General features: G+C 44.0%; 2 protein-coding genes, 1 long non-coding RNA gene and 1 other non-coding gene across 4 annotated transcripts; 1 reads left to right on the top strand and 3 right to left on the bottom strand.

The window, feature by feature from the left end:
• Window positions 1-28: 28 nt before the first annotated feature.
• Window positions 29-5,919, bottom strand: LOC100845831 (protein LONGIFOLIA 1). The gene is made up of 6 exons (XM_014896403.2): window positions 5,778-5,919; window positions 5,204-5,673; window positions 4,045-4,112; window positions 1,851-3,956; window positions 1,588-1,738; window positions 29-1,069 (listed from the first exon to the last, which is right to left on the bottom strand). The coding sequence occupies exons 2-6, from the start codon at window positions 5,352-5,354 to the stop codon at window positions 264-266; spliced, it is 3,282 nt and encodes a 1,093-aa protein (XP_014751889.1). The 5' UTR covers window positions 5,355-5,673; window positions 5,778-5,919; the 3' UTR covers window positions 29-263.
• Window positions 4,801-7,276, top strand: LOC112269923. The gene is made up of 3 exons (XR_002962186.1): window positions 4,801-4,992; window positions 6,258-6,320; window positions 6,575-7,276. It is a non-coding gene; the product is annotated as an uncharacterized LOC112269923 (long non-coding RNA).
• Window positions 7,277-10,243: 2,967 nt separating this feature from the next.
• Window positions 10,244-14,772, bottom strand: LOC100845524. Its single transcript, XM_003557636.4, has 7 exons — window positions 14,197-14,772; window positions 11,891-13,891; window positions 11,705-11,786; window positions 11,562-11,628; window positions 11,138-11,323; window positions 10,979-11,039; window positions 10,244-10,900 (listed from the first exon to the last, which is right to left on the bottom strand). Exons 1-7 carry the CDS (start codon window positions 14,522-14,524, stop codon window positions 10,734-10,736), a joined length of 2,892 nt encoding a protein of 963 aa, XP_003557684.2. The 5' UTR covers window positions 14,525-14,772; the 3' UTR covers window positions 10,244-10,733.
• A 784-nt stretch (window positions 14,773-15,556) lies between these two features.
• Window positions 15,557-15,628, bottom strand: TRNAD-GUC. The gene has a single exon. It is a non-coding gene; the product is annotated as a tRNA-Asp (tRNA).
• Window positions 15,629-22,442: the final 6,814 nt, after the last annotated feature.

The following is a 22,442-nucleotide window of genomic DNA, read 5'->3' as shown; positions in this document are numbered from 1 at the left end:
GCACTCGTGGATCGCGTACGCTTTTCCCTGTTTGAAACTATGAAATCCATTCAATTATTTGAATTCAGCAACAGTTACATACATAGCACAAATTCCAGAGGGAAAATACTGTCTGACTTAAGTTAAGATGTAGAATAATATGCATTCCTACTTCAGGTTTCTGCACTGCTCACTCAATCCTCACACAACCAGCCTATATGTACCTCCTTCCTCTCTTCACACAAAACCAAATCTTCACACAGTTTACTGTCCCAACGCGGGTGTCAAGCGAAGAGGCGCCTCCTGCCGCGCCTGCCAGCCTTTGCCTGCGCTCCGTCAGCAGACTCGCCACGCACCACCTCGTCGACGAGCTCCTTGAATATCGACCTCTCGATCTCCAACACCATCCCAGGGAGATGTTGCTGGCCAAAGCTCGGAGTCCACCCCTCCAGCCTGTGCAGGATCTCTGCGTCCGGTATCACGCTGCTGCTGCTGTCTTCCTGGCACATCCGTGATCTCTCCGTCTTCAGGTATTCGATCTCCGAACAAATGGTTTTCACCAACTGCTGACCGTTGGACAGCTCCCTTGCTCCGATGAGCGAGCTGGCTGAACGGAACGAGGTTTCTTTCTCGTACTTCTCAAGGAGGAGCTCGTTCACAGAGTCAAACATTAGCTTCCGGTGAGCTCTCTGGGGATCATCGGACCTTCTGCTCTGATGGACACCCTCGGGTTTGGAAATCCATCCTGACTTTCGTTGCTCCAACACGAGGAACAAGTCGGGGTTGATGGGGTACCCCGAAGCGTGGAGCTGGATTTGTGACAGGCCCGAACCTAGGTCTTTCATCAGAAGGCCTGAGGCCAGTAGGATCTCGGACACATAACGATGGTCCACACTTTGTGTCTCGCACAAGAAAGCAATGTGATCAACAGGAGGGGCGTCATCGTCATCCTTGTTTGCGGTCAATTGCTGGAGCTTCTGAAGAAGGCTCGCTACGTTCGCGAGCTTACTGTTCTTGGGCTGAGCAGTGACCTTCATTGGCTTTGTATCAGATGGCTTCTGGGACTCATCTGATGGGTGTCGTTCATCATCTGCGAGTTCCAAGGAAGATGGAATCGGTCAGTGGAAAACATCACATCAGTGTCATAATTAGTTTGATATTATCTTTTTTGACAGATTGAACATGCAGTGCACAGACAACCAAATATTGACTTGCAGTTTCATTGATGATTCTGCAATCTTTCGAAATGATTTTATAGACAATATTAAGGTACAGTGATTGAAAACAGATGACTCATAAGCGTGGAATTCCACCTGTGGACTAGGGTACTACTTGTGCTGTGTAAAATAACTACTGACTGCACATATGCATTCAGACATTTTTTAGATGAACACTCACACCATACATAAATGAAAATGAGTATACATAAAGAGATTCATGATCCCTTGATCCAGGAAAACTGAGCATCAAAGTGAAAAACTCTTCAAGTACTTTCCATTTAACTGTAGCAAAATTCTCTTTGAGTTTCCTTTTTTTAAAAAGGAACACAGTTTCCAGTTCATATAATCAAGAAACAGAGCAGAAAATGTGGTGAAATAGCTAACTTACCGACATTAGGTGAATTTGAGGTCTTGCTTGTATGGAAAAAATTCTCCTGGTCAAAAGAAGAGTCCAAGACAGAAACTGGACTTGGCCGCTCCGGGATAGTTGCTGTAGGATCTGTAGATGGCACATCCTTGTTTACATCGTAAGATGTTTTCTGGACAAATGACAAACACCACAATATTTAGAGAAGTGGCATAGCATATATAGGAATTTTAAGTCTTCAGTATTAACCCCGACTACATAATGAAGGGGTAGGGGTGACTTACCACTTTTTGTGGATTCCTTCCTGGTGGAGTTTGATTGCCTGGCTGGAAGCTCGAAACGTTAGCTTCTGCAGATCTGTCAGCACTTGTGACTTCTATGTCCAGCTCTGATACAACACTCATACTGCCATCCGACCTTGTAGACACATCATCGCCATGCCGCTTCAGGCTCCTTGTCCTATTCTTCGTACCATTTTGATGGCCATCTTCACCTTGAGTGAGATTTCTTCTAACTTTGGTTCTGGGTGATACTGTATCCAAGTGACTACGATCTGCAGATTGCCTCTGGTTCTTGCTAGACTCAACAGAAGGAGTAGGCGGTCTACCCCTCCGCTCGACGTCGAGCTTTTTCTGTGGTAATTTGGGGCTTGTGGAGTTTTTATGCTTTAGCAAGCTTTCATTGTGTTCTCTTGGCAACTGCTGTCTTCTGGATGAGCTTTCAGTCATCAACTGTGAGCTTGACTTTTGTTTCTTGCCAATCACTTCCTTCCTTCCATTTGGTTTCCTATCAGAAGAAGCAAGGGATTGAGAAACGAGCACCCTCGGACTAGATTTGGGATGTTGCTCAATAGCTGCCCTATTGTTCTGTGTGCTTTTCTTTTTGTCAGTGCCATTGACTGTCCGAAGCTGTGGCAGATCTGACAAGCCCCCCAATGGAATAACAGAAGAATCAGTATCACTATCACCCAGCAAGTCTGCAGATTTTGCAGGCTTCATGATCACGATAGGTGATTTAAAGAATCTTTCCACAATGCTCTCTTCTTCCGCTGATGATGATGGGGGTCCTTTGGACGTCTGATTGGGATTTGTGCTAGTGTTCAGTCTCGGGTTAGCAACAGCACCCTCTTGGCTATCGTAGTTGTCATCATATAAATTGAGCATAGAAGCTTGCTCACGTTTCTTGCTCTGCAGTAGTCCTTTTGCTTGCATTGAGTCCAGGATCTGCTTTAATGCCCTCAGGTCCTTGTTCGATTGCTGAAAATCTAGGTCCTTGAGACGTTTCTCTATCTCACTGTAAACAGATGCAGCAGGTTGCTCTTTTCCATGAGCCCCCTTGGACCCCTTTGGCAATTTTCTAGGTAGCACAATCCTTTCTTGCTGTTTCCACGGTGCAGTTTCAGCTGGGAACTTAGAGTTAGGAACGTTCCTGATCGTTGCATCCAGATTCCTTTGTTGCCGGCGAGTAGGCTCATTATGAGAGGAGAGGCTCAAGGGAATCAGCAGAGGTTCTTGCTTTCTCTCTTGAACTGATTTGGATGCGTGTGATGACATCACCATGTTGCTAGGCTCAGGCAACTCTTCCAATCCCATCAGTTTTGCAACGACACTCGGGAGACGTTTACAGGCTGGTTGTTCTTGATGGTTCTCCAAGACTGCATTAAATTCTTTATCAGCATTGCTGTTCCTTTCTGCAGTGTTCATGCCTGGCTTCGAACAGGGCTCCATTTCGCAAGCCGTAAGAGGACCTTCCTTGATGTCCAGCGATAATCTTGGCATCTCCCTAAGTTTTGATGCCGATTCCCTCCCATCATACGAGAATCGAGGAGCATCAAAAGACAACCTTGGTTGCAGGCCAGAATCAGATGGATTCCGAGTGGACTCCCTGAGCTTGGCTAACACTCGGAGCGACTCATTTATGTCCATGGTTCCCTTGCTCTTTCCTTGGATACCACTGGTAGGCGGCTCATCAAAGCATGTACCTGGATCTCCACAGTTGTATTTGTGATCTTTCACTGGTTCATTGGTGAAAGTTCTGACTGACAAAACATGGGTATCTCTATAAATTGAATCCTTTACAAGATTCCTTATACCAGCAGTTGGATGGCTGGATTGACCTGAGGACATGTTGTGGGACTCGGTAAGTGTATCATCCAGGTAGTAATCTGGTCCATGGTCACTGTCAGGAGAGCTCTTGAGCTTCGGTGAGCACTTCAAAGGTTTATCTGGAAATAGCATTCGATCAGTGGATGATAGGTCCTGTTGTGTTGACCTGTTGCCATCAAGGGAGGAGAACGATGAACATGACGATGATGAATAAGAGGTCTGTGATAACTCCACTGTACATGATGCTCTTTGATTTTCAATCCAGCTTTTACTCAAGTTCTTGTCCTGAATGCAGATTGCAGCAAGTCAGTCAGATTGTGAAAGCCAGTACATGCATGCCTACTGAAGAAATAAATAAATAAATAAGACTTACAAGAACAATCTGGGGTCCATATCTTGTGCGCTCTTCCCCTACGCTCGGGCTGCTTGACAGTGCATTGCCTGTTTTGGTAAGTGAAAAACGTCAAACGCTGAGTCAACCTAAAGATGCATATGGTTCATGTTTGCTCCTAAAGAAGCATATGGTTCCTCAAAATATTTGTTTCTTATACAAACAATACACAGGACATCCATGAGGAATGCCATAATTAATCTTGTTGCCTTACAAAGAAACAAAAATGTCAGTATCATTGTTGTCATTGCTCTAGCTCTTGCTTTAGGATTTCTGCTAGGTAGTTAGCTTTTAATATTATCTAAAAAAAGTTAGCTTTCAATATCTTGGCCTCTTTGTTCTTTTGCAAGGTTAGACAAATAGTTCTTGCCTTCTCGTTTTAATCTTTCTCTGTATGTGTGTTTGTATCATTTCGACACGCTAGTTAATACAAAATGACATGCATTTTGATGCATGTTGGAGAAAAAAAATGATATCTAGACACACAAAAAATGATGTCCAAACTCCAAACATAAACATTTTTTCCAGAAACTACCCTCTTTTAATTTGATGAGTCATTGTCAGTGCTGTCAACACTTTCACATAGATTTATTATCCAAAGCACGATTCTAATCTGCCAGCACAACACAGCGACTGATTTTGTCGGTCGTCTGGGACCAATTTCCGGCTAATTAGTGCTGGATAGATATAGAACTGAAGTTTTCAATCTACAGATTACAGGAATAAACTTCTACTACACCTGCTTTGACCCTACATATAAAAATGCCAATTAAATTCCAGCATCTCGCAGTCTCACCCAAAAACAAGGGGAGACGGCCAGATCTCAAGAACAGCCACCAGCACCTACCGACTCAATGCAGGATCCAGGATGAAAGAACGGCAAAAAAAAAAAAACCGGAGCATGCATCAGCAACACTCTTTACACTCATGGTAAGTCAACCCCTGATCTATCTCCCAAAAGTGGAGGCCTAATTGTGATTACTGTGTCCATCCAGTAGCCTGATTGCACAGTGAAATGCAATCCTACAGAAACAAATAAAATAAAACAAAATCGATGTGCCTAAATGGATATACAAGAAAGAAACAGGCAAAGAAAAAAATCCATCTTTGGAGCAGTAGGAGGAGAAGAAAGATGGATTGCCTGGAGGGAGAAGCCTCTTGTGGGCATGGTGGGCGGCGAGGGGGTGCCGGCGGTCGAACGCCTGCAGGATCCCCGTGACGCAGCCAACCTGCCGGTGGTTAAGCTCCGGCCGCCTCTCCTCCCCCAACGCCTGCAAGTACTTGGCCGGCATCCTCCTCCTCCTTCCACCCGGAGCACAGGAATGCCCAAAATGCGGAGAGGAGGAGCGCTCGACCAACCACCGATTCTTGCTACCAGCTCAAGGAGAAGAACATCTCAGCAGCTCGGCCTCCTCTCTGAGGGAGGAGATCTTGTGGCCCCTGTGACTCTGAGCATCAGGGACATGGCCGCCCTCCGCAGCTCCAGGCGCCAGATGGTCTGATGAAGGAGAAGGGTGGGTTGCAAGAAGGCGCTCTTCTTCTACCTCCTCCCTACCTTTCCTCCTCTTCGGATCCCTCCTCTCCTTGCTGAATGCTGCTCTCTACTAATTACTGGTAGAAGGAAAGAAGGAAAGACTTGTGAGGATGAGAAGGAGAGAGGGTTGACAGAAGGCCTGGGGATTGTAGGACTCTGGACTTGTTTAATCCACTCTTACCAGGATGTGAGTACATTAGTGTCCTGCTAAATGCAGTTTGAGGACTGGCAATGTACACTTGGGTACTGGGACCTGGCAAATTCCAAGCAATGTAACTACCTAACTAACAAATTAGCGGCTGTGGGCCTTGTTTCCTTCTCAGCACCCCATGTGCTTCTCCAAGGTCCTCCTGGCCCCTACCCACCATGAGGCATGGTGCCTGTGTCTCTATCTGGAGAGAGAGAAAGGGAGAGATTGTGTGTGTGGTTGCATCAAGCACCAGTTTGGCATTTTGCAAGGGCAACAACAATTTTGGGGAATGTGAAGAAGTTTGTTGGGTTTCAGTAAAACCTCTCTTTCCAAACTGGGTTGGTGGTGGTAAAAGAGGAAGATGCTCTGCTAAATCTGAAAGTGTATTCTTGCAACAAATTAGCTGGGCATTGTAATTAGTGCGGCTGCAAATGATCTGCTTGTGCACTAATTGCATCTTTTTTGGTCAAGGGTGCATTAAATGGGAGTGCAGGGCCAACGAACAACAGTGCATTGATGGTGTGAATCCGTGAGGTGAGGAAGAAAACCAGCTGCAAGTCTTGGCTTTGAAGCATCTCCATTGCTGCATTGCCATGCTGTGTCAGTGCTGTGCAGTCCCCTCTGTAGAACAACACCATTTCTTCTTCTCCTTTTAATCTGCACATCTCTTTTTTTTCTATTTCTTCTGATCCTTTGATTAAGATTTCAGACCAACTTTTTTTTTTCTGGAAGAGATTCAGAGCATATATTCTTCTTTTAATCTACGGTTCTTTTTTTATTTGATTCAGACTATTTAGCAGGTCTGTAGGTGGCACTGTGGCGGCCAAGCTGAGAAGATAAAGGGATGGATGATATGGTTCTCGGCTGGGTGAAATGACCCAAGTACCCTCCATGAAATTGGTATTTTCAGTTGTGCAAACTGTTTCAACTGTGGATGACTAGTAGCATCAAATTTGGCAGGTTGAGACTTGAGAGTTGACCTAAACAGAAGAAGCTGATAACCATAAAGGTGTGTGCAGCAAAAGAAAACAAAAGTAAAATATATATGTATGTATATAGGATCTGGGCTAATTTTTTTTTATTGAAAGCAGGTGTATGAGATGGATCTTGTAGCTAACTGCTATCCTTATGTGCCGTTTACGGTTACAATATTAATTAGATTTTGACGACCATTAAACTTCCGGACCACAGTTTAATTCTTGCTGTTAGGTGGGCGGTGAAAGGAACATAACACAGACATATATAGAGTTGACATGATTATATTGGACAGCGTATCCTCTTTCTTCTTAATGGAAATGACACGTCGGCTCGGCGTGTTCGAGAAAAATATATTTGACAGTGTATCCTATTAGCTGAAAGAGGCAGGCTAACTTTTCCTGAGCTGTTCTGTGCAATGATAATGAATGGTCATTGATACTGGTATTATTCAGTCTAAGACTCCAATCAGCCAAATCATGATAAGCATTGAGGGTTGAAAGAGATGCCTCATCCATCTTGATCAATGGCATAGAGGACCCTTTTAACTGCTAACCGATAAAAGAAAAGGAATCAAAATATGGATTGCAATCAGAATTACCATTGTGATGCTCGTTAATAGTACAACAGAAATGGTTTGCAAGTGAGGATGGTTAATAATATCCTAAAATCGTACAGAAGAACATACCATGTAGTGGTTTCTCCTTGCACCAAACACATGACTGTCCAGATCAGACACACTCACCATTCACCAACCTGAAGTTGTTCAGAAACCTGCAACAGCTGGTACAGTAAGGCAAATGTCATTAAGGAAGAGGTGGTACTTGTTTAGCCCCAAGTACGGGCAGGGTAAGGTAAAATAATGACCAAGCAATTCTGCTAGCAGGGGGCAAGATCTGATCTCTGTCTCCATCTTTACATTTTAAAGCTAAAAAGAGCCTTACTATAGCTGGTAGATTATCCTTCAATTCAGTGCAGCATCTGCAAGGTCAGATGCACACTGCCTGTCTATCAATTCTGTTCTATTAAAATGTGGGGATCTCACTACATTGACCTTACTATGATCTTTGGCTTATTCACCACAACGTGACAATTATTATCGAAAAAGGTGTAAGGTAATGGTGAGTAGTCATTAATCAGGGTGAGAATTTTGCAGAAGGTACAGATTAGGAGTGAGGATGGTTAATAATAAGATTTGGACATGAAGTGATGATCCAAGAAGAAAAAAGCATGCAGAATTGCAGATGCACCAAAACCACCACATGGAGGAAAAAGTCGGTATACAGTGGCAATTACAATGGCAATTAGTAGCAAAGCTATCAAGGACAAGAGCCACCCCACCAATAATCCATCCCCAAGCAAGCATGTTCAAAGAAACAAAAGACCTATCTGCACAAGCTAGGCTGGCACATGGTGCTGCATACCCTTTTCTGTTACCCTTTTTCTCTTTTTTTCTTTCCCTGCATCAGAAGCTTCCCCACCCACATGCACCAACAGCCATGTGAGCCCTATGAAGACCAGATCAGCTGTGCATTGTGCATGGCAGGTCAGGTCTCCTCATCCTTTGGCTGATTCCATGAGCTAGCTAACCAACAAGTATGCAAGCAAATCTTGAGGTGTGAGACCAGTCAAAAAAACAGCATGGTCTCTCATTATCTAGGTGTTTAATATGTAATGCATCAAGAGTACTACTGCAATCTTGCATCACCAGCTCACATGGAAGCCATCACATTGGATAGACAGATATGTCATCGATCTCTAAACTAACATTTTATATAATTAAGATGGATGTCATCGAGATTGCAGCAATACCGTTAGAACAGGAGATGGGACACTCAGCATTCAGAACTCTGTTTAGTCATTGATGGAATCAAGATCATTGGGTCCAGCAGTTTAATAGTTGAAATTACTTGTTTATTTTGTGGATACTTTTTACTTGGATGGTTTCACTTCTCCATGTAGCAAAATCATCCACCCTACCCAACGGCATGTCTTCCACTCTTCCCCTTTGCTTTGCCGCTGGGTCAACGGTGAGATGAAACTGAAAAATAATAATCTTATTTTAGTACATTGTCTACTGTGTTAAGTATGAAACAAATCACCATTCATTTATAACAGAAAAGAAGGAAAGTTGCTGGCAGCACAATACTACTCTGAACCGCAGCAGAACGGAAAAGTAAGATTTGTATCACAAAAAGGGAAAACGGAAAGAAAAAGTTCTCACGTGCTGCATGAGATGATGGGCACAATTAACCTCCTGAGTCATGAGCATACAGGCCACTGCAAATCTACAGGGGCTTTGCTTTGTGCATGCTCTTATATCTGAAAGTGATGTGATTGTTGTTACCTGTCCAGAAAAGGATGTCTTCATGATGATGGTCCATCGCTTGATGTTGCCATGCTCTCAGGTCACAAGTTAACCATGAACAGACACAAATCGATTGGTATTTCATTAAATGCATCTCATTGCAGCTCCAGCATGGGCATCATCCTGAGAATCATACGAACATACAAGAAGTATCTATATATGTGGGCCACAAACTATATATTGGTTGGCTATATCTGGCCAATGTGCGTGAATACGCAGTTTTTCAAATGGTATACCGAAAAATTGGAATCGGCAGGCAATATATTATCGGCTTATTGCTCGTACTAAGCCTGACCTGTCAGAACATTATTAGAAAGGAACTATAAGCTGGGAATTCTTAAACTGTCTGGAGCCACTCATACCGACTGACAAGCCTTTGGCTATCATCAGAAGAGTGTGGCAATTTAAGATTTTCAGCTAGATCAGGTATGACCTTGCTTTCCCCAGGATATGCTGCCTGCCTGCAAGTCCTGTGGCCACCTTCCTACACTTGAAGCATGCAACTCGTGACTAACTCTGCAACCTGCACTTGACATCAAAGCATAGGCTCATCACCAGATCAGGCACTTGCTGCAGACATTCACCAGTACCAGTTCAAGCTACATGTAAATATGTAACCACTTAGATACATTGGATGGATCCTCAATAATGGCTTCCAGCTCCATCCAAGACCAGGTACCTGCATCCATTCATGTATGTAAGATGATGTATCTGAAGGTTAAGCATGCACTATCAGAAACTGTAGAGAATGACTCAGGAAGCATGAATAGGGACTGCTGGTCCATGCAGCATCATGAGAATAATTGATACATATGCTGACATGTGTCAAGCACCAACATCAGGGTTTGCATGAGCATGGCATTCAAACCACACAGACACAATTTTCGCTTATCATACTCATAAATTTACACATAATAATGACAAAAACCAAATTTCAGAAAATGACAGAATTTGGAAATATCTTGCACAAAATGCCACACTTAAGTTAACTCTGTGAGGCCATCCAGATTCAGGCGGAACAAAGTAGTGAGGAGAAATCTTCTCAAAAGAAATGGTGGGAAAAAGCATAGATTCCTAGTCCTTGACTTGAACAACACTTGAACCATCAATACCATTTGCACTGATAATATCTGTTATTACTGCAATTGTCAATAGCATTGGATGTACCCGAGTTCAACAAATGTAAAAAGATTACAGCATTTGCATACAAAATTGCAACATCCTTACAACATAGTTCACGAGACCCTTTTGAATTGGAACTAACTATTACAACAACCCTGTTATCCTTGATACAGGGGAACAAATGGCTAATGGCACATGGTAGCATGTATAACTAAAGTACAGGTGCAGAAGTATTAGGTGCTTCTTTGTGTACACTACTTAGCCTGTCTAGCTCAGGTTAAGCAGGGACCGAACAAGAAATAAGTATCAAAATTGCTGGAATCAACAGTACACCCTGTCCATTTGCTCTATGCAACTAGTACTAAACTAGCCTACAAGTAGTCGTGCCAAGTGAACAAACAAAACTTGGGAGTCAAAAATTCCTGCCATGCAACAAGAATCCACCCAAAGCTCTAGCTGATGGGCATGAAATCTCAGGACCATCAAGCTATGGTCTTCTCCAGTTTCTCATGTATTTTCACATAGAAATTCCAATTTTGATCACTCTCTGTAATGAAAGGTTGACCAAACGGGTGCTCCTGAACGTAATGCTGAACATCATCTGCAGCAGCAAGGTTCTCCAGATACACACGAAGATCTCCACCTGGTCCTGTTTATGGATTAAGAATCAGCAGTCATTCCGACAAGCTTGTAGAACAGTAAAACAACCTTACAAGGTAAATCTTACCCAATGAATTATCCTTCTTGTTACGATAGCTGTAGGGGTGAGGAAAAATGGCAGTGTGTGGCTGAACAATACATATTTCAAGAGAAAATATATGTGAATTGCAACAAACGAGCTTAGCATACATAAATTGAACAACGGGGACAGGGGAGAACTCAGTACCGGATTGCGCAGAGCCTTGTAAGGGGAATCATCCACAAGCAACGTATTTGAAGGTGAAAATTCCCCTTGCTCCCATGGAAGATCAGGCTCCTCTTTATTCCATAATTTCTTTAGTTCCTTCAATACTAATGGTTTCTGTTTATTTTCAAGAGTTTTATACCCAGTAGTAGTGCACTTAGATAAGTCCTGATCAATTAGAGGGGTGAATGCATTAGGACCTGAGAAACGAGCAACCAAAACTACAGAAAGAGAAACTAAAAAAGAACTCGGAAATAATATTGCAATGACATTTTCAAACATTTCTCAGACTACAAATGCACATCACCTGGCTTTTCTCGCAATTATTCTCCAAGTGCAAACCATGAATAAAACAAATAGGTCTGAGATTAGAAGTAGCAAGTATACATGCTTTCCCATTACTTACCCAGCAGAATAGAAGGTGCCGTCTTAGATCCCTCATAAGGATATTGACAACTGTATCCACATTTGCTCTGCAGAGAAATTTCAATTAGCACTACCCAGTGGAATCATGGCAAGTGAATAAGTGTAGGAGAAAAGAATCAGTACTTCATTCTTGACGACCATACCCCTAGCTCAAAGTTCTGGAAGCAAAATCTCAGAAAATCATCATAGTAAGGCCTTTTGAAGACTGTGCAGTAGTAAATTATCATAAATTAGCGTCTTGAGTTAGATATCCAATCCAAGTTTATACCAAGAACAACAGTATATGAAATATTAAAGAAGCAACTTTACCTAATTTGCCTCGAACCTTTGCGTGTGACAAGTGAGCGTTGCGGTGGTCTTGATTGATATCCGCAAGTAGACCATTAAGATCAAGTATAAGAAGTTTTTTCCTCTGAAACCTTACAAGTGACCCTCTTGGTGAGTAGATGTCCTGAACCTTCCCTCTATGATTTCCTTGTGAAGTGGAGGTCATGGAAATAATAACTGACGTGTCCCTCCTTGCATGCAGGCAATCATCCTTGGCCATTGCATTTGTTTTGACATCGTGAACCAATGCCAATGAGACATTATTTGCAATAACCTCAGATTTAACAACATCCACTGAGGGTGCCTCAGTAACGTCTACCTGATTACTGTTCTTTATTTTCCTTTTCTTCTGCTTAGGCTTTTTAGAGTTTTCTTGATTCCCATTATTTTCCTCCACCAAATCTTCACCTATGTTTACCTTGAGATGGTCTCGTTCTTCAGAGTCTTCTTGTGCTCCTTCCCCATCTGTGCAGCCTTTTGCAGATTTATCTGCCACAACAGCACCGGTATCTGGTACAGCACAATTAGATTCCTCCTGCTTATTTTTCTTCCGCTTTTTGATCTTAGGTTCCTGAGAGTAGTCTTTATTTACCTCCACCAAATCTTCAGTGATGGTTACCTCAGCATCTCGTGATGCAGTTTCCGCATTTGTGCTGCCATATCCTGACTTACCCGCAACAACATCACCGACATCCGAAACGGTAGTAGGGGATTGCTCCTGCCTGTTCTTCTTCCGTTTCTTGAGCTTAGGCTTCTTCATATCTGATGTCCCTTGCTCTGTGATGTTTGCCTCAGCACAATCTGCATCCTCTCCGTTTCTGCGTATCATACGACCATTTCCAGATTCATCTGCGGCAACAGCACCAGCATCCAGTACAACAGAAGGGGATCGCTCCTTATTATTCTTCAGTTTCTTGGACTTTGGCTTCTTTCTCTCTTCTGTCCCATTCTCTGCAATGTTTACCTCGGAACGGTCTGGGCCCTCTTCATTTCTGGTGCTCATACTAACCTCAGCATCACCTGAAGCCCCATCCCCATCCACGCAGCCATTTCCAGATCTGTCTGACTCAACAGCACCACCATCAGACACAGCAGAACGGAATCGCTCCTGCCTATTCTTCTTCTGTTTCATGAGCTTAATCTTCTTCCTCTCAGGTGTCCCTCTCTCTGCAATGTTCACCTCAGGACTGTCTGGGTCCTCTTCATTTCTGGTGCTCATACTAACCTCAGCATCACCTGAAGCCTCATCCCCATCTGTGCAGCCATTTCCAGATCTGTCTGCCTCAACAGCACCACCATCTGAGACAGTAGAATGGGATTGCTCCTGCCTAGTCTTCTTCTTTTTCTTGAGCTTAATCTTCTTCCTCTCAGGTATCCCTTCCACTGCTATGTTCACCTCAGGACAGTCTGGATTCTCTCCATTTCCGTGACTCGTCCTAACTTCAGTAACCCCTGGAGCACCTTCCCCATCAGTGCAGTCGATTCCAGATTTGCTGGCTGCAACATCACTGGCATCTGCTACAGCAGCAGCGGATCGCGCCTGCTTGTTCTTCCTCCGTCTCGTGGACTTACTCACATTCATCTCCAGTGCCTCCTTGTCTGCAATGCTTACCACAGGATGGTCTGTATCTTCTCCATTTCTGGATCTCATACTAGCTTCATCATCTCCCGGCGCACCATCCCCTCCATCTGCTGCAGCAAGGGATGTCTCCTTCTTGTCCTTCTTCCGTTTCTTGACCTTAAATTTCTTCCTCTCATTTGTGCCCTCCTCTCCAAGGTTCGCCTCAGGAAAGCCTGAATCCTCTCCATTTATTGGATTTATACTAACTCCTACATCTCCTAGAGCACCCTCCCCATCAGTGCAGTCATTCACAGATTTACTCGCAGCAACAGCATCGGAATCCGATGGGGATTGGGCCTGCTTATTCTTCTTCCGTTTCTTGTGCTTATGCTTCTTCCCTTCAGCCTCCGGTGACCCCATCCCTGCAGAAGCCATGAAAGCATTTCCGTGAGCATGCTATGTCCAGGAAATCCAAGGCAAAAAAAACAAACCGGCCTGGGTTCTGTTGTGCAAATGCAATCCGAGCTCGCAACGTGCCCCGAGAAGCAACCGCGAAATGAACCCATGGAACCTTATGCACGAAGCTAAAGCACAGCACACCCAAATGGATGAACCCTAACCCTAGGCCCTAGGACCGTAGCCGTAGCCACGGAACCTGCGCACTACTAGGCCCTCGCGTTCGCGCGAGACCTAGAGCGTGAACGTGGGGAGGGAGGGAGGGAGTTACCTGAATCGGCGCCAGCCGGGGATGCGGCGGCGGGAACCGCCTCCGACGCGTCCCCGCCCCGCAGCCGCCTGCTCTTCTTCCTCGACGGCGGGGCCGAATCGGCAGTGGCCACCGCGGCGGCTGCGGCGTCCTGCTCCCGCGACTCGGGCGCCTCCGTGGCTTGGGTGTCGGAGTCACCGGCCCGCAGCCGCCTGCTCTTCTTCTTCGACGCCGCGGCCGAATCGGCAACGGCCTGCTCCCGCGGCGGCTCGGGCGCCTCCGTGGCTTGGGCGGCGGCCGAGGAGGAGTCCCCGTCGCCTTCCGGCCGCTGCTTGCTCTTCTTCCCCATGCCGATCCAGACTCTTGAGATCCTCCGCGCGAGCTACACTGCACTAGGTCACCGAGCGAGCGCGCATCGATCGGCGCCCCGCCACCGCCTCGCTTATACGGACACGAGGATACGAATGGAGGAGAAGAGCGGAGCAGGAAGAGCAGCGCCACCGCCCGCAGGCAAGCACGTCAGAGCGCGCGCGCGAGGTGGATTTGGTGGCGGCGGCGGCGGGGTATTGGAGTTCGAGCAAGCGAGTGCCCTGTTTCTTCTTCTTTCTTACCTTTTTTTTTTTGCCAAGATGGAGGCCTGCTAGCTTGTTATTATATTTGGGCCGTACGAGTGTGGGCTAATTGGTGGGCCAATCGTCCAGTGGGCTGAGTAAAGATGCACATTTTTTTTCGCCTTCGTATATACCGTCAACGGCACACAAAGTCCATATGACCATATCGACATATCATACGCAAAGTCATTCAACATATCATGCCCAAAGTCGACAACATCGAATGGATGTGTACATCATTTTGACGCAGATCAGCCTCTTTTTCGAAAAAAGAAAAAACAACGTCGAATCCCCCACCAAAACGCATCATACACAAGTTTAGCAGTCCATAGGCACAAAGTGGGAAGTTTCACAAGTAAAATGCCCAAAATGACAAAGATGATCTCCACAGTCTACAACTAAACATACATGTCCACTGTCGGTATTTGCGATGACAACCTATAATGGCATCCATCATGTACATATAATCTTAGGTTGGGACAAGGCTCATGTATAAAATCACTTTATCAACAAGATTTGAGAACTCATGGATCGAACCGGACGCAGCTCGGCAAAAAGAAAAAGCAATGCACGTCCAAGATATTTTATTTTTTTGAGGGGGTCTGCACGCCCAAGTGGATTGGAGTTGGATCGAGCGAGTGCTGTGCTTTGTTTTCCCACCGGCGCCGGGGACGAGAGAGAGGCCTTCTAGCTTCTTAAGCTTGGGCCGAGTACCAGGTCCAGAGTGAACAGCAGGCCCGCCATTTGGCTGGAAGCCCAGAAAAAGTTATCGCCGTTGCCGGGGATCGAACCCGGGTCACCCGCGTGACAGGCGGGAATACTTACCACTATACTACAACGACTTACTTGAAACCACCGTCTTCCAGAAGCTATCTATATCAGATTCCGGCAACGCTTCAATTTGGAACTTGTTTTAACGCAAGCATGGAATCAAGTAACGTGGAGATCGACCCATCCCATTCTCAGACTCTTCAGTCCAAAATTGATTAGCCTGGAGGTTTCAAACTTCGGAAGATATACTCCCTCCGTCCTAATATATTATATATAATAATAAAGAGAATAGTGTTTCCTTCGTCGGTCGTCATCCGTCGCGCGATTTGGGCTTTGGCCTGGGCCCAGCCCAGGTGACCGGGGGGATCGGTCTGTCCAGCTCACCAAACCACGGGTTTGAAAAAAAAAATCGCTTCGTCAGTCCCTGACGCGCGCAAGATGCTGGGACCGACCTCAAATCCGCACCCCTCCGCCAAATCCGCTGCTACACTGCCTCCCTGCGTCTCCAGTGGCCCCCACGAGCCTCCGGATCGGTACTGTTTCTCTTCTTTGCTAATTAGCTAAAGTAGCAAGAAGTTTTCAAGATCTCTTTGTTAGTGTAGCGCGTTTATGTTTAACAGCCCGTGGCAACGGACGGACACTGTACTAGTATATACTTATTTCGGGATGGAGGGAGCACGGAGTAGACCGACTTTGTTGAGTAAATCGTACGTACATCAGCTTGTGTACGTCCTCATATATATGTCTGCAGCGCATGGTCCACGTACGCAGCGCATGGTCCAGATCCAGCAGCTAGCGTGCATGCGTATGTCTCCGTACGTGTATGTATACTTCTTTTCATTTCCTTTTCTGTCCATGCACGTATATACGTACGGTTTTCCCAAAGTCTGCAGCACATTATATAAACCGGCAGAGGCACGCACATGATGGTCTGAACTTGAAATATACAGTCAACCAGGTCATCTGTATTTGGTTGGCCTGGGCAGCCGCCCGGGGTCGTCGCGCCTGGCGGTGGCTCCGCTAGTGCAGTCAACGCAACTGGTCAATGGTCATGCATACACATGCATGCATATTGAGTCCATGGGTCAGCTGTCACGTACGTGTACAAAATTTTTTTGACGGTGGCCATATATGGCACACCGTTTACCTCATCTAACAAACTCAAGTCCACTTTTTAATTACCATATGTATTTCGGTTTTGCTATAATTACGTTGCCTTATTTTTAGATCAAGATAAAGTTGATTTTGTTTTAAAATTCGAAATGGACGATGAAAACAGATGGGTTGAATGAGATCTACGTATTAATCCGACGGCTCTGATTCTTCAACTTATAGAATTAAGTTTTTTGCTTAAAATTAGATATAGCCACACCCTATATATTTTCCATACAGATGTCCTATTTCTTTTTACCTCATCTAACAAACTTCATGGCACACCTTTTAACCCGTTTAGTGATGATTTATCTAAATATATAGTTTAGTTTAAGAAAAATTGAATAGTGTTTACCCAATTTAAGATAGTTTTGAACAAGTACGTCTTGCCCTCTATAAGGGTTGGACCGATATGATGATATGACGGTCTCCATGTCATGGAAGCAAAGGGTGACGCTTTTCATACATAGTGTGTACTCTATCCCCGGGAACACCCGATGATATCTCTCGGTAGCATCGTGCACTATCAGCTGCTCGCCTCGACTCTCCCATTCGCCCAAATCGATCCCCGTGAACGCTAAAAAGAGATGGGTGTGAGACCGACTCAAGAGCGTTGGTTCTGCTAAATCCAGTCGGGTGCACTGCGCATCCTTTCCTTGCCCACTCGACGTGCCCTCCCAACGGGTGAGACTATACTGTCATGAGGGCCGAAATCCTAAATGGGGTAAAGTTTGTCCATTTATAGTTTTTAAAATGGGAAATTTGGAGAAATTTTCACTAAATATGAACATACAAGGAAGACACTCACCGCATCCCTAATCACACTTACATGCCACGATAATTAGTCCTACTAATTACTAAACATACCCCTGGTGGGTGATTGTGAATACCAGGATATAAACCTCTCGGTGGATGAAGTTACATATGCTTTCCGTAACATCGGGATCACTTGCGTCGCCAAATTTGCCGTTGCATGTTAACCAAAGCTGAATCTGAACAACTTACCACTACACACTCCACATAGTCATGGCGTGCAGCCTGAAGATATCATCATCATGTCCCCCAAATATTCGTGTAGCTTTTTGCCACCAAGGTAGCTAGGGCATGCATTCATGCAAAGCCTTTGGATGGAGCCCAAAGGCAGGCAGGCAGGCAGACATGATTTCGAAAGGTTGTCAGCATCAGTTTGCTAGCTGATAGTGGTTATCATGCATCCAGGAGATGATAGGATAGATAGATACATATATAGCTGTTAACTAGAGCTTGTACATATCCCCTTTTACCAAGCAAAGAATCAATCCATATATATTATCCAGGTGCTCTCTCCCTTTGCTTTCTAGCTGGCTGGGCAACATGAATCGGATAATTAACAAAAAGCATGGCTGAAAAAAGGAAGAATATTTATACGTACGTACCTAGCTAGCTACAAGGATAACTTAGTTTGGTACTGTCAAATATCTCCATCGGTCCATCTATCTTGGGGTGCAGTGCAGTCCGGGCTGTTATCCAGGAATATCATACTGTTAGGCGGCATTTTTGCGATTAGGGTTCGCGAATCATATCTCGGATTTGTCTCCGCGAAGGAATCTCACAGTTACGATATTGGAACGCAAGAATTACTCCCTCTACTCTTGGAAAACTTTATATCAATCCCAGATATTGGCAGTTAATTTTTTTTCTGTATATGATAATAATTTTGACATGAACACAGTTATTATACATGAAATTGTTTTATCAAAATAAATCTACATACGTATTATATTGACTGGTCGAAACAAAATATTGCTAGGAAAATTTTAAAAAATTACTTTCACCAACACTATGTCACATATGTTTTTTAAGACTAGAAAGAGAGCATACACATACGCTCAGTTGTTCATGTAGAATCTTGCGAAATTCATTCCATTCCATCGGTTAGCCGAGTCTCATGTCTTTTAAGTTATGTGAAGTGGGAGGAGATACATAGATAATTTGGCAAAAGAAAAGGAAAAAAAAGGGGAATATATAGTTGGTGGTGTGTGTACGTAGGGAATCCATCTATAGTTCGTGCATTGTCGGAATCCAATCTTATCACCACAAAGCTAGGAAGGTACATGTGGAGCCATTCCCTGCTTCACCGAGAGAGACCTTTGGAATTAATTTTAGCCAAACATACTCCTTCTCTTTCCCCTTTTTTGAGTGCATCCAAAACATACTACCTTCCATCAGTTCACAAGAGGTCGATGTTTTGGACAAAAATGGGTCTGGTCAGAATTACTTTGAAACCCTGACTAGTTAAATTACTTTGAAACCCTGACTAGTTATGTCTTTTTAAAACACAGTACATATGAACATACGCTCGAGAATTAATTAATAAAAAATAATTATATATGTAGCCATTTTTTCGTGGATGATCATGCAGTACTAGTCTTGTCTCTCTTCAGACAAATCTAGCTCTAGCTTGCAGCACCGTTGCTGCATGCAACGATCGACAGCGTTGCAGGCATTTCCATCCACATTTCGGGCTAAGATAATTGTGTTAATCCAACTAGATCTGCAACACAGCAACTTAATTGACTAGCTCGCAGTTTTCCATCGCTGTCCCAAGAAAGCTAGCTAGCTATAGCTCTGTGCGTGCGGCTGAGATCGATCAACACGTCTCATCTTATCGTCACGCACAGTACGCATATGATAGACATAAAATTGACGTTTTATGCACATTAATTTATTTATTTCGGAAAAAAGGGAGCACCCTGATTTTATTTTTGAGTAATCGTGAGCACCAGGATTTGAACCCTAGTGGGTCGAGTCATGCACCCACAATATTTTATTTACATTTAGTGTATTGATCCGAGCGCATGTGCTTGTCAGATATATTAGGTTTGTACCGGCGGAATGCGGGAGAGTGGATCGCAAGAAAATTAGTTGCGATACCAGATCCTTTTCTCTTCTATCTTCTTCAACCAAGCAAAATATAATCTTATAGTAACTTGGCATCAACCACCCTTATCGAATTATTGTACTTGATCAATCTTGCTCCCTTCTAGCCAAAAAGAAAAAAACCTTGTTCTCCCTGGTCTCGATCTGGGAAGATCTAGCAGGAGCAGCCAACGACGGAGCTCTAGCTGGGGCCTGAGAGGTTTGACTGTTAATTAAGATGCCTGCAGCAGTCTGGACTCTGGAGTGCAACAGGGGTCACCTACACAGCGTACGTTGCATTGGATGTGTGTCGAGCTCCCGCTGCAGCGTACGCCTGCCGCCCGCGCACTGCATAGATATATATATGCAGTAAACAAACCATGCAACACCTGCCGGCCAGATCTTTATATTCACCCGCATCGATCTTCGTGCCCTGCTGGCCTGGCAGCATACAAGAGAAGAAGAAAAAATCAAGGACGTGCTGCAGAGAGAGAGGGGGGGGATTGCTTTTGTGATATGCGGTTCGTTCGACCGTACGAGGAAGAGACGCGTCGATGGATCATATCTCACGCACATGGGTCATGGTCTCTCCCATGGAGACATGACCAAGAATGCCTTTGATTCCTACCAAGACACAAGTTCCCCCTTTCACCCCTCGCCCCCCACCTCCCTCCCACATAATTCTGTGGTTCAATTCTGTGGATTAATACGGTTTGATGGAACGCGGTTTTGTTTTAAGTTTTCGTGCCCTTTATATATCCACAGCACTTGTATAATTGTCGCCGAGTGAAAATCAAATAGTACTATCTGGTTTTCACCCGGATTTTCCGAATTAGTTGGGGTAGCTCTCTTTGTATGTGATAAAAATGCAGGGAACTCCTTCCGACTGCCTGCGTCCTGGAAAAAAAAAGGTCAATCCTTTCATAACGGTGTGGCCTAGCTCAGTATATATAGAAAAACATCAACAAAAGTGCATTGCCAGAGTAGAAAAACAAACATTTCGCATCAAAGCAGGATGGTAATTTTAGGAGGGGCCTCGCAAAGAATCTCCAGGGATTTCTTATCCCTGTTTACGTACTGCAGTTCTTATCCATTAATTATTGTACAGTATTACCATTGCACCCAATAATTCCGAAATAGACGAGGTACCTACGTCTTGCAAAACATGTACTCGACCTTGTATAACTTGTTTTTCTCTTTTGCAGAAAATTTCTCTATCCTTGATGATTGGTATGCACACTTTTTGCTAATAATGATGCGGAGGTCGGAGGTGTTAACCATTCTTTTCGGGAAAAAACATATATAGAAAAGAGATTTAACGGAAAAATTAGTAAAATCAAGCAAGTTGCGTGTCGAAGGTTCACATCTAAAATATGCAGGAATTACTATCTTGTTATATTGTGACCAAGAAATTTGCCTGTCCCGTCTGGAGCGCCTCTCCCAGATTTGCACAGCAACTTGGTGGATTCTTCATCTGTTGAATCGCTGTCCCTAGAAAAGAAAGCCGTCTACTCTTCCATTAGTGGGTGATAACAACCTCACAATTAGATCATCCATCTGCACCACACAACCCCGTCAATATCGTCTCCTCAATTAATCACATGGGCCCAGGTTCTCTGTACGTACCCTATTAATTTGATTTCAAATGAACAATGTGTTACCATCAAGTGCTTAAATTAGTCAATGAAACGTGATGATTTACTATGCTATCTCGAGTTGAGCATAGAAACGCGATGATGTGCTTAATTAAGCTGATGCTATATATTCTAATTAATGAGAGATGAGACTAATTTACTCAACCAACCTCATTACCCATTGTACATATTATATTTATCATCATTTCAGGATCAGTTTGGTGTTGCTGAATAAGCAAACAATGTTCTATGCTATAAACTTATTTGATAATCTATTACGACGAAATACTAGTCACAAATTAATTTGAAAAATGGCTAGCCAAATGATCATTCAATAGGTAAAAGCTGGTTGAAAAGACTAGATTAATATCATAACCCACAGCGGCGCAAAACACAACATGGATCCGCCGGTGCGATATAATATAGTAGAGTACGTAAGATTGATCGAAGAATTAATAAACCAAACTTTGAATAACCTTAATATAGGAGAAAACGGACAAGAGAACCGTATTTTTTTTGCGAAAATTCTTTCTCCATTTTTTTTTCATAATCATAATATCATTTTCCAACTCCTACGGACGATAGAAACTTGTTTAGTAACAATGATCCCGCTGCAGACGCCATGGGTGAAAACCGCCTCACTTGATTTCAAGCCTCTCGGTCTCGGGTTCTAACTGCCCTTTGCGCAAAAAAACGGTTCCAACTGTCCAGTAAGTGCAACCAATGCAAGTCTGCCAATCATTAATTACAAGTCTCAGAAAGATAGTTTTGCGACTTGTGTAAAAAAAACACTAATTTTTTTGTATCAGTAAATTTGTTGCCTCACTTTAGTTTTGCAAAACTTCTTCTCTGTCTGATGAGAAAAGTTCCCCGAACTATATACATATGTGCGATGCATGCTAGCATATATGTATATAGCACCTAGGTTGGTAGGTTTGGTCATTTTTGAGTGATGACTAGCCAGCTGAGCACCACACACACATATATGTGTGTGTCTGTACATGTATATGTTGTCCAGTCTCGATCAAGGCCTCCTTTGGTGTCCATCAGTCCATCCACGTCGTCCCTCCCGGTCCATTCTATAACATATCAAATTTCGTGCATTGTCTCCTCTTGTTTGTGGCAAGATTTCTCTCCATCAATGCCCATATATGCATAGGAGTTCATGCTTTTGTATATGCACGTCACTGGTACACGTACT

This window comes from Brachypodium distachyon, chromosome 1, assembly GCF_000005505.3.
Source record: "Brachypodium distachyon strain Bd21 chromosome 1, Brachypodium_distachyon_v3.0, whole genome shotgun sequence".
NCBI lineage: Eukaryota > Viridiplantae > Streptophyta > Magnoliopsida > Poales > Poaceae > Brachypodium > Brachypodium distachyon.
The sequence above is the reverse complement of the archived record's forward strand: the minus strand, read 5'-3'. Positions and strand labels throughout refer to the sequence as shown.

Coding starts and splice junctions, on each gene's coding strand:
- LOC100845831 (XM_014896403.2), bottom strand. CDS start 5,354: ATGCCGGCCAAGTACTTGCAGGCGTTGGGGGAGGAGAGGCGGCCGGAG. Junction 3,957..4,044: donor ATGGACCCCAGATTGTTCTT/GTAAGTCTTATT, acceptor ATCTGCATTCAG/GACAAGAACTTGAGTAAAAG. Junction 1,739..1,850: donor GAAGGAATCCACAAAAAGTG/GTAAGTCACCCC, acceptor TCATTTGTCCAG/AAAACATCTTACGATGTAAA.
- LOC100845524 (XM_003557636.4), bottom strand. CDS start 14,524: ATGGGGAAGAAGAGCAAGCAGCGGCCGGAAGGCGACGGGGACTCCTCC. Junction 13,892..14,196: donor CCCGGCTGGCGCCGATTCAG/GTAACTCCCTCC, acceptor TGGCTTCTGCAG/GGATGGGGTCACCGGAGGCT. Junction 11,324..11,561: donor GGCACCTTCTATTCTGCTGG/GTAAGTAATGGG, acceptor CTAATTGATCAG/GACTTATCTAAGTGCACTAC.